The sequence below is a fragment of the Kogia breviceps genome, chromosome 4, assembly GCF_026419965.1.
Source record: "Kogia breviceps isolate mKogBre1 chromosome 4, mKogBre1 haplotype 1, whole genome shotgun sequence".
NCBI classification, from domain to species: Eukaryota; Metazoa; Chordata; class Mammalia; order Artiodactyla; family Physeteridae; genus Kogia; species Kogia breviceps.
The window spans coordinates 35,379,768-35,391,602 of NC_081313.1; the positions used below are offsets into that span (position 1 = coordinate 35,379,768).

At 43.0% G+C, this 11,835-nt stretch overlaps 1 protein-coding gene across 15 annotated transcripts in view; it reads left to right on the forward strand.

Moving 5' to 3' along the window:
• Positions 1-11,835, forward strand: part of ZNF131 (zinc finger protein 131) — a 32,115-nt gene that overhangs the window by 13,633 nt on the left and 6,647 nt on the right. For 8 of the 15 annotated variants that reach the window (XM_059060890.2, XM_059060892.2, XM_067030939.1 and 5 more), the window contains exon 5: positions 6,805-7,490. In XM_059060890.2, the coding sequence (XP_058916873.1) occupies positions 6,805-7,490 (686 nt within the window). Of the gene's footprint in view, positions 1-6,804; positions 7,491-11,835 lie in introns of those variants that run through there. The other 7 variants (XM_067030942.1, XM_067030943.1, XM_067030946.1 and 4 more) reach the window with 2 other exon arrangements.

The window sequence follows — 11,835 nt, forward strand, 5'->3', positions numbered from 1 at the left end:
AGTCTGAGCATTGGTCCACAGGGAGGAAGTCTAGGGCACGTCTAGCCTCCGTAATAACCCTGGCCAGTGATTTGAGGCTGACATGAATACCTCCCAGAGCCCAAGTGGTGTCATTGATCACATTGTCTTGAGTCAGGCACAAATTTTGTACCACCTTTTTATTTGGATGACTCCCATTGTAGAGAAAACTGCCCGTAGGGCTTGCATAAATACGTCAGTTATTCCTCCAGGACGCTCCCCCAAGTAACCAAGGGTAGCCTCACTTTTCTTCTTTTGGCCACCCAGGCGGCATGTGGGATCTTAGCTACCCGACCAGGGATTGAACCCGTGCCCCCTGCATTGGAAGTGTGGAGTCTTAACCAGTGGATTGCCAGGGAAGTGCCAAGGGTAGCCTCATTTTGGAGAGACCTCCATGGTCATCTGAGAACTAAAGTGATCTATCAGTGGTGTTTCCCTAAACACTGGATGGTCCCTTCTTCCCACCTCAGAGTTGCAAGGCATATTTTTGGGAGGGAAGGAAGTTAGTACCTGGCTTCCATACAGGAAGTATAGTTGTTTGTGCCCCCAAAGGGGGACCTTCATCAGTCAGGGGCACAGGTTGACATTGTCACCAACGTGGTCTCCCTCTTTCCCAGCTCGGAATGATTGGGTCTAGGCCTTGTTTTTGGACTGACTGTCTGAGGGCAACCAGTTCGGTCTGTTCTGTTTATCCTGAGCACCTGGATGCCAGCTGGATGGCAGCCAGCCACCTCGCGAACCGAGCCTCAGCTTTGGGAATGGTAGTGGGCCAACATCTTGTGTTTTGCATGGGGCATGCAGGACGCTTGGCCATCCCCTGCTGTTTGCAAAATATTTCTCGGTAAAGTTAAGGGAGATGGTGATCCAGTTGTCAGCCCTCTGGCGTGGGATGGGAGATCCAGCACGTTGCAACAGTTGGGGAGAGCTGCATGAGAGCCTCTTCCTACCTGAGGAAGGCTCTAAGAGTGGTTCTGAAGAACAAAGATTTTTGATGTCCCTTCTTCCCCCATACCTCCTGGAGTCTAAGAGGTTCTCTCTCCAGGTTCCAGGTGGTGGTTCTCCCTCCACCTCCACAAAATCAGTGTATCCCATTCTAGTGGCTGTAACTTAATCCCTTTTCCAGCATCTCCTGCTCTTACCCAGACCTTTCACCTGTAATGGTCAGGGACAAGAATGTTTTATAAAACTTAAGAGACCCGTTGTGTTTCCCACTTTGGCTCCCAAGGGCCAATCTGATTGTGCTTGGCAAGCAGTGCATTCAACCAAGTGGTCATTATTCTTAGGATCTAAGATGATGTCCATTCAATAAGAGAATCCAGATGGTTGAACTTAACTAGGTTTTTATCTACTAGGCCCACTTTTGACCAGGCTGTCACCTGAAAGTGGTGCCAACCAGGCTGTCCCAGGGTTGCCATTAGGCAGAAGGAAAAAGATCGTGTCTGAGAATGGTCGGGACAGATCCTGAACTTCCATTTCGGTTTATGTAACTTCCCACCCCATTAGGCTTGATCATTACCCAGGAGGCAGCTAAAAACAGATGGTCCTTTTCTGGGGAGAGCTGAGTTTGATGACCACACTGCCTTAATAGGACGTTTGGACAAAGAGGAAGTGAGGGAAGTAGAGTCTGAAATCTTTTTGAGTCAGTAATTGAGGAAACTATTGTAATTCTCTGCAATATCAATATCTGTGGATGGCAGCGAGCTTGGAAGTTTTAACAATACCTTGACTAACAGCCAATTGAATAGCTTTTGGTGCATCATTATCAGACTGCAGATGGTCCAGAAAGCTAAACATATGACACAGCTTAGTTTCAAGAGCCATCTGGTATGGCCAGAACCAACTGCTCAGACTGGAACAGCAACAGCGTAACTTGAAAAAGTGTCAGTAGTTGTGAGGCATCAGGGATAGCCCTGAGATGGGGTGAAAGGTCTAGTGTAGTCAGTCTGCCAGGAACAGTTGGACACAATGCCCTGTATGACTTGGCCTCATTCACCATGAGACAAACAGGCCGACTTTGGCAGGTGTCACAAGTCTGACATGCGGTAGCAACTTCTCCATCAGAAGCCTAGGGTCTTTGACTTTCTGCTCAGTCTCTGATGGTGGATGTGTCACCATGTTCAGAATAATGTTGGGCCTAGGTGGCAGCGATGGAAGTCTGGGCAGTGTAGGTTGATGAGCAACTTGATTCCAGTTGGTATCAGAGAACAGGCTTTTACCATGAGCGTCTAATCAGTTATCCAGAGAGTTGAATCAATAGCTGCTCTTCGTTTCCACAGTTGTGGAAAGATGGGTGTCCAAGACTTCCAGGTCTCCCAGACAGCTAGGCCATTGCAGCAGCCCAAGAGTCAGTAAAAATACAACAAGTCTCATAGTGGAGAGTGTCGTCCAGAGCGACGAGGACAGCCTTGAGTTCTGCCTTCTGAGCAGAGCAGCCATGTCCACTTTTGGTTTTGCAAAGTTGGTGCTAAGGCTGAGCATCCGCAGCAGCCCAGTGAATACCATCGGCCTTCAGCTTAGCCAAACCATTAGTGAATCAAAGACCCCATCGATCTAGTGGCTTTCTTTGGGCAGCAGCGTGGGGGAGCTACCATTTTCTCATGTAAAGCCGAAAGACCAACCGCTTTCTTGACTGTCACTATTTCTTTATGACCAGTGAGACTTGTTGGGCACATCTTACCTTGCTAGTCATGAAGTCTTAGTTAACACACTCCCAAACGGCAGTATCAGGCTAGAGAGCCTCAAAGTTTCCATGGATCAGGCATCACTTTTAACAAGAGTCCAATAGCAAGCTAATCCTTTCTTGTCAAAGGGAGTGTACCTAGTAGCCATGTTAGGGAATTGGCAAGTCCAAAATCCAGGGAATACCTTGGGGTGGAGACGACCTCCCTTTGCCAGAAGCTCTAATCTGCAAAAAGCGTCAGTCTCAGAGACTTACAGCTCAAAGAGGTCGTTAGGGTTTTGGGGCCCATAGGTAGAGATTGTGCCACAGCTTGATGGAAACTTCCAATGCAGCCTGTTGGTTGGAGCCCCACTTAAAAGACGCTGTTTTGCAGATTGATAGAACGAAGAAAGAATGCGCAGGTGCGGCACATGTTGTCTGTAGGACCTAAAACACCCAGTAAGATGCTGGGCTTCATCTTTGGTGGGAAGAGGGAGGAGGTGAAAATCCAGTTTCTCTCTTACCGTGGCAGCGGCGGGGATTGAGTGCTGTGAATCTGCCTGTCTAGTCCCAAGGAACTTGACCTGGTGAGCAGTCCTCTGAATTTCGTTGGGATCTATCAGCAACCTCTGCTGGTAGAGGTGTCATAACACTACGGTCAGGGCCTTTGAGACTGAGACTTCTGGCTTGCCAGTCAGCAGGATGTCAACAGTCTAGTACAAGTTTTAGATATCAAAAGATAGGTAAGACACTTGCAGCTCCTGGTGGCTAACGTTAGGGGAGTTTGTTCCAGTAGCTCTTCTCTACATCTGGCTCTTCTCAATTGGGATGTTCCATCTCTGGTACTTATGGGATGAGAAGTGGTAAATGCACATGCCATACCAGTCCCTGCTGTGCATTCAGATGTCAAAGCAACAACAGCATGTAGAATCAGGCCCACCCACAGGGTCAGGACAGCCTCCCTTTCCTGCTGTGAACCTTGCCCAAGCCCCATCAGTTGAATGCAAGTGCCTCGTCTCTGTGGAACCAGGTGGGATGGTGAGTTGGACACCTGCTGGGTAAAACAGAGCCATGGAAGTTTGAGTCTCTCCCATTCTTGAGTTTTCCTCAGCATACTTGGATGCATATATGGTGTGTTCACTGTTTACCCTTGGGAACAAGGAGACCTTGGCTTCAGCCCTAATTATCTTTCTCCAAGCTGGTGAGGTCAAGATAGAGGCCACGGAAAGGTAGAAGTGGGGGAAGTGGTGTGGAGGGAGAAAGTGATTCTCTGCCAGTGAGCAAGGCACATTTTTGTTTCAAGCAGCACTGGAGCTGCATGTGGCTCAGCCAAACAAACCTCCAGTGTTTTCAGCCCACTCAAAGCCCTCTATCAGGCAGCAAAGTCATCACTACTGACACTGTCAGTGTCAGTTTGGGGGACCCCTTGATTCAGTAGCCCCATCCACATTGATTTCTAGTTGGGGCCATGTGGTTTATGCCTTTTAGCTGACTCAGACTTGACTTCCGCAGTGGTGGCTTTTTTTCAAGAGTGTAGCTTAATCTTGGACATTTGCTGCCCCACTGTCATGATAACATCTCTTTCACTTTTTCCTGGTCTAACATACAAGGGGGCTTTTCAGCAGGCCTGACCAGAGAATTTTATATTACTTTGGATCCTTTTTTCATTCCCCAGTGACTCATCTTCATCAGCATTATAAATCCAGTTGGGCAGGAAGACTCTTACTAGTCAATGCCTCGTCGTAGGAATTTGCTTCAGAGAAGTCTCTCCAAGAGCATCCACAGCACCCTTATGGCAGCCAGGACCCGCTGCAAAAAAAAACTCAAACCTTTTACAGTCACCTCCAAATAGATCTCAGGTGGACATGACAAACTGCAGGAGGAGCCGAGCCCTGAGGTGGCCCAGGTGTGGCAGTTCTTCCTTGCTCTACAAGCATTATGTTGCCCCCTCATCTCCCATGTGGACCAGCCAAAGTTCTAATGACTCAACTGGTTTCTGCTCATAGCAGTGGGGAATTTCCCTCCTGGCACACTTGGTTTAGGTACATGTGACAGTAACTTGTCTATAAAGGGGAAGAACCTCCTGTCTCCACCCTCCTACTCCCTTTGAATCTTAGTGTTAATTGTTACTATGGGCAGACTCCAGGATGACCACCCAATTGGCAGGGAAGTCCTCCGCTGCCTCCCCCACTCCTAGCAAGTTTGCAGCAACTGGGACACCATTCCAGCAGCTGTCCTTAAACTTACTGCCCAGTACTCATCCTGTAACCACCTTCTCAGTTTTTCCTCATTAATAGGTGTTTTCATTTCCTGGGGCTACCATAACAAAGTACCATGAATTGCATGTCTTAAAACAACACGAATGTATTGTGTCACAGTTCTCGAGGCTAGAAGTCGTAAATCAAAGTGTTGGTAGGGCCATGTTCCCTCAAAAGCCTCTAGGGGAGAATCCTTCCTTGCCCTTTCTAGTTTCTGGTAGCCCCAGGTGTTCCTTGGCTTGTGGCAGCATACCTCCAATCTCTACCTGTATCTTCATGTTGCCGTCTTCCTTCAGTGTTTTCATATGGCCTTCTCTTCTTTGGGTCCACGTGTCCCTCTTCTTATAAAGACTTAGTTAGAGTAGGGCCTGCTCTAATGACCTCATCTTAACTTGATTGCATTTGCAAAGACAATTCTAAAATAAGGTCGCATTCACAGGTATCAGAGGTCAGGACTTCATCATATCTTTTAGGGGCACACAGTTGAACTCAGAGCAATAGGCAAATAAGTAGAGGACCATTTATTGCCCAGTTGACCATACAATTTGGTAAACAGGTTTACTGCCAGCTCTAGTAGACTTCCTCAAATTCCATCTGCTCTGTGAGGTCTCATCCTTCCTGTTCCAGAAAGCCTTGTCTTTTTCAGCATCCTGTTCTTGGTTGCCAAACTTTGGCAAGATCTGTGAGGGATCTGAGTTTTTATCCTACTTGCAAGCCAAGAAATTATCCTGCCATGGTTTCATGGATGCTGATAGAAGATAACAGGACTCGTAGGTCAGAAAGAAGGACTTTATTATTCTCTGCACAGCAGGCAGCATGAGTTTTCTATTTGTGCCACTTTTCCCTTCCTCAAGTCCCACAGGGGTAACATAGAGTGGCCCAGGTGAATGCTCTGCATGTGGTCGTTTTTCATCACAGCTAAAGGATCTCTAGCTTAGGAAACCAAAATCTTTTAGAATGGGCTGCAAACAAACCTGCCTGACCTTTATCCCACAGTGGGGGACATTATTATATTGGACAGTAAGTAAAGGTGTCCTGTTCTCTAGTGGGAGCCTCTCTATCTTCCCAAGCTGTTGGCTCTTCCTCAAACATCCTTGAAAACTAGTCTAGAACCAAAGCTGTCAATTCACAAGATATGCAGAAACACAAGGGACTCATGGGGAATTGTCTCCCAACAGTTGTCTTAAGCCGTTGAGTTCATTGAATTGTACGAATTCTTTTTGTATTCTCTATATAAGACCTTTGACAGATATATGTTTACAAATATTTTCTCCTGGTCTATGGCTTGCCTTTCTGTTAACTGTATTTCAAAGGACCAAGTTTTTAATTTGATGAAATCCATTTTATCAATGTTTGCTGAAGGTCTCTGCTTTCTGTGTGCTATTTAAGAAATCTTTCAATGTTGCAAAGATTTTTATCCTGTTTTCTTCTAGAAGTGTAATAGTTTTAATTCTTACATTGTAAGTCTATGATCCATTTTTAATTTTTTTGTGTATAATATGAGAGTAAGGGTCAAGGTTTATTTTTCCCATATAGATACCAGTTGTTCCAACACCACTGTTTTATATTTTCTCCATTAAATTACTTTGGAACCTTTTTTCAGAAGTCAGTTGACTATATATATGTAGATCTATTTCTGGACTTTATTCTCTTCCTTTAATCTCCATGTGTATCCTTTCACCAATATCACATTGTCTTAATTTTGTAGCTTTATAGTAAGTCTTGAAATCAGGTAGTATAAGTCTTGCAGTCTTGTTTTCTGCCTTTCCATACAAATTTTATTATCAGTTTATCAATTCTTCCAAAAAGCCTGGTAGGATTTTGATTGATCTTATAGATTTTTTTTAATCCATACATTGTGTATTTCAGGAACAAAGAAAACTCAGCTCCACTAGAGGAAACTACCACAGGAAAAAGTGAAGCAAAAAAAAGAAAGATTGCAGAAACTTCAAATGTTATCACTGAGTCATTGCCGTCTGCAGAATCTGAACCTGTTGAAATAGAGGTGGAGATTGCTGAAGGCACAATCGAAGTGGAAGATGAAGGCATTGAAACGTTAGAGGATGTGGCAACTGCCAGGCAGTCCATAAAGTATATTCAGAGCACAGGTTCCTCTGATGATTCCGCTCTGGCATTATTGGCAGATATCACCAGCAAGTACCGTCAAGGTGATAGAAAAGGGCAGATTAAAGTTGAAGATGGCTGTGCCTCTGACCCCACAAGCAAACAGGTAGAAGGTATTGAAATTGTGGAACTTCAGCTGTCACATGTGAAGGACTTGTTCCATTGTGAGAAATGTAACCGTTCATTCAAATTGTTTTACCATTTTAAGGAACACATGAAATCACACTCCACTGAGAGTTTCAAGTGTGAAATATGCAATAAAAGGTATCTTCGGGAGAGCGCATGGAAACAGCACCTCAATTGTTACCACCTTGAAGAAGGTGGAGTCAGTAAGAAGCAAAGAACTGGGAAAAAAATTCACATATGTCAGTACTGTGAGAAACAGTTTGACCACTTTGGACATTTTAAAGAGCATCTTCGAAAGCATACAGGTAATTAGCAAATACTTTATGTTAAAAGTATAGATTTTCCACATTCACTTGAAGCTAAGTGTCTAAATCCTTTTTTCTTTTTTTAATTAGCACCACAGGAACCACTTCCTGTGTTCCCTAATGTGCCGGCTGAGCACACGGTGTTTTTATAATATTAGTTGAAATATTTGTGCTTTCAAAGCAAAGTCAGTACTAACTTTGAAAGTAATTTTCATTCTTACATCTTGCCAACTTTTATATGTTTTTAAAAAATACATAAAACGGTTTGTGATTCTTTATTAAGGGTTATAGATTATGAGATTTTTAATTACAGTGAAACTTCACTGTTACTGTTTTTACTTTCCCTGACTTAACACATTACATAGATGGGTACATTTGCAAACAATCCCAAATATGTTTATACCTTTGCATACATTTGGTTATCTGTTTTGACGTGGCAGATAGGAAGGCAGTATTTGTCCATCTCCTTCGTCTCTCCAAGGGCAAACATGTCAGGACTGGTGCACAGCCAGGGAGATGAAAAGGGTAAGGTCTCTGTACTCTCCTAAGAGCCATCCTAGACATGAGGGAGATGTCCAGGGAGTCTACCTTAGAACCTCTGGCCCTTATAGTTCTGCATCCATCCCTGAGCCTATTTTTCTCCCTGTCAGATTCCCTGTCCTTGGTCCCACACCTGCTAGGTCTCCTGTGCCATACACAGGAGTTACCACCATGAATGACTTGGAATTCTTGGGGAGTCCCTAAACCCACTGTGACAAAAGTTTGGGGAAAGCAGTTGCTGCAGAGTGCTAAGTGTCAGGCTTCTGGACACTTGTTTCCAAGTTCTTACTATGTGAGATGGTTAAGGCTGTTGAGACTATTAATACAGTGAATACAATATAGTTATCCCACACTATTCAGAATCTTTCTCTTTGATGCTAGAGTTTGGAGAACTTTGGATGAAATTTTTTCTTACATCCCTTGCTGTCTGGAGTTGCTTGCTGCATACTCCTTGAAACTGAGAAAACAGATAGATTCAAATAGTGTGGGATCCCTCACTATTCAAACCCTTGGTAGTAATACTCAGGAACTGGATAAATAAGTGAACAGCAAGGGAATCTCCTAATTTACTTAAAGGCTCACTATGAATTTAGAAGGCTTTAAGGTAACTAATTTGGGGTAACTAATGGGCATTCATGAAATCTTTGGGGGAAATGCTTTCTGGTTTTACAAACATTATATGTAAAGACCGGTTGTATATTTGGAAACTGCCTAAAGGTATAGTTTTTGGTCCTTAAAAAACAAATAAGCACCTATGTTAATGGTCTTCTGATGAACATGTTTGTGGTAACTGCGGATTAGTTTTGCAAAAGCATTGGTGTACCTGCAGCACAGCTTAGTAAATAAATATTACTTGGTAACTAGCACACTTGGATAGGAGTTTCCAGTACCCCAACAGATAATCACTTTTATATTATTTCCTATCAGTGTGGAAGTAGAAACAATTGTCTCTTTCACCCAAAACATTACCTGTTTGAAAATAGGACAACATAGACCATTTTGGAAGTTTTTAAATATGCTTTCCAAGTCCTGCACATTGTATTTTGGATTGAACAGAAAAGTATAGAGCTAAATCACATTATGTTTTTTAAAAAATTTATTTTATCAATTTTTGGCTGCATTGGGTCTTCATTGCTGCACACGGTCCTTCTCTAGTTGTGGCGAGCCGGGGGCTACTCTTCATTGCGGTGCGTGGGCTTCTCATTGCGGTGGCTTCTCTTGTTGCAGAGCAGGGGCTCTAGGCGCACGGGCTTCAGTAGTTGCAGCACACAGGCTCAGTAGTGGCTTGCAGGCTCAGTAGTTGTGGTGCATGGGCTTAGTTGCTCCGTGGCATGTGGTATCTTCCTGGACCAGGGCTTGAACCCATGTGCCCTGCATTGGCAGGCAGATTTTCAACCACTGCGCCACCAGGGAAGCCCCACATTATGTTTTATGTCTGTTTCCCTTCAAAATGATGTGAGATAACTTAAGTACCTTAGTTAAGTAGTTGTTACAAATTACAGAACCAGATGCCCTTTGAAGGAACAGTTTAGTATGTAGAGCAAACTGAACTTTGTCTTTTTTAACCTCGATCAATTATTGTACTAGGAATTAGTGACAAGACAGTAGCATATGTGATCAGTGATTTAGTAAATTCAAGAGGAACATAAGTAAACAGTTTTTAATTGTGTTTGTGTTAATAAAGGGTGGAGCATTTTTCACTTATAACAAACTAAGTGTAAAGATAAATGGTCCCGTTCCTGTTTCCTACTCTCAACATATACATAATACACCACCCTCAATTTCATATTTTGCATTCTTTCATTAGTTTAGTGCTTTGGTTTCTTGTATGTTCTTAAAGCATGCACAGTAATCCACGCTTGATTTGCAAAATTTTGGCTGTTACTTGTCCTGAATTACTTTGTTTCTGTTTGGAAAATAGTGATGATAATGCCAGCCTGCTAGGTCATGGAGATAAATTTTAGAGTCCCTGCCTTCAAGGAGTTCAAAGTTACATTAGGGGAGACAAGCAGGCACAATCAGCTAAGTGCTGATAGAGGTAAGCAGAAAATCTTACGGGAATGCCTGCTGTGCTGTTTATGATGAAAGAGACAAGGATGGCTTCCTAGAGGGTTTACCCTGTGACTCCCAAAGGAAAAGGAGTTAGCCAGGAGATGAGCATTCCAGACAAAAGAAATTAAGTGTACACAGACATAGAGGAGAGATAAGTCACTCATTTGGAGTACTTGCTAGCAGGTGGTTATGACTGGAGGATTGGGTCTGAATGCCAGGAGATGCAGCTAACGAGTTTGGAGGGCTGACCATGTGGCGTGCACTTAGGCATCATGGACGATCTCCCAGTGGTTCAAGGACGAGAGAGAAAGTGATGGGAGATGAGGCTAAGATCATGTAGTCATTTTCATTTAAGGGCTCTAAATGAGTTTGGATTTTTATCTTGAAAGACTCTGGGTCACTTTAAAGAAATTTAAGCCAGGGAGTTTTCTGATTAAATTTATCCTTTAGAGAGAGAGAACTGGCAGGACAGATTGGAGTGGGTGAAGCCTACTGAGTCTGATTCGAAGGCTGTTGTAGTAATCTAAACAAGGATGGGGGATTGAATAAAGGCAGTAATAGTGAAAAAGGGTTGGAGATACTAACATTAAGTAGGCAGAATGAACAGGGTTTGGTGATTGGTGAGATGTAGGGGTAAAAGAGAAGGTGACTCCTAGCTTTCTGATTAGCGTGGCTACATGATTGGAAGTTTATTAATTTAGAAAGAAAAATATAGAAGGGTAAGATTTGTGGGTGGGGGGAGAGAGCAGATATATTGACAGATATGCCTGTGGGACACCACATGTGAAAGAATCCAAAGATGACCTGTAACCATGTTTTCAAATAATTGTTCCCTAGTTGCCCAGAGATAGTGTGGAATTGTAGAAAAAAATCTGGGTCTGGAAACCATAATTAGATTCAGGCTCCAGGTTTTTTTTGTTTGTTTGTTTTTGGCCACACCGCGCAGCTCGCGGGATCTTAGTTCCCTGACCAGGGATTGAACCCTGGCCCTGGCAGTGAAATTGCTGAGTCCTAACCACTGGACCACCAGGGAATTCCCAGGCTCCAGTTCTGACATTTGTCAGCTTGATGAACTTTATCTTTGGGCCTCTTTCCTTGTCTGTGTAAATAAGAATAATGATGCCTACTTTACAGGGTTGTGACAAATAAGAGAAAATTATAAAAGCACTTGTAAGACTGTACTTTCTACACATCTAAAGTATAATTAATCTCTTATAATTCCTAGATTTTATTGGGCTTATTAAACTAATTTTTTAAATAGCAGAAGCTCAAATGATGTGCACTGTAAAGTGAATCTCTTTGCTACTTAAATAGATCTCCCCAGAAGCAGTTACTGACATCGTTTTCTTATTTATCCTTCCAGATATATTCTTTGCATTTTCAAGTAACCATAAACAGACACACACAGAACTTTTGAAACAAACAAACGAGGAGCATGCAATACAGTGTTATGCCATTTAATTATCTTGAACTCTTTTTAATGTGTGAAACATTCATGAATCTACTTAATTTTTTTCACTGTGCCTAATGGTATTTCAGTGTATGGGTATGCCATAATTTACTTAACCACTCCTGTTGATACACTTTTAGGTTGTTGCTTGTCTTACTGTTACACACTGCAATGCAATAAACACACCTGTACATAATCTTTGTGTGCATGTTCAAGTAACTTAATTTTTGACAGCAGAATTGCCAAGTCACAGAATATGTGCATTTTAAATCTTGGCAAATATTATCAAATTGCCCTTTAAAG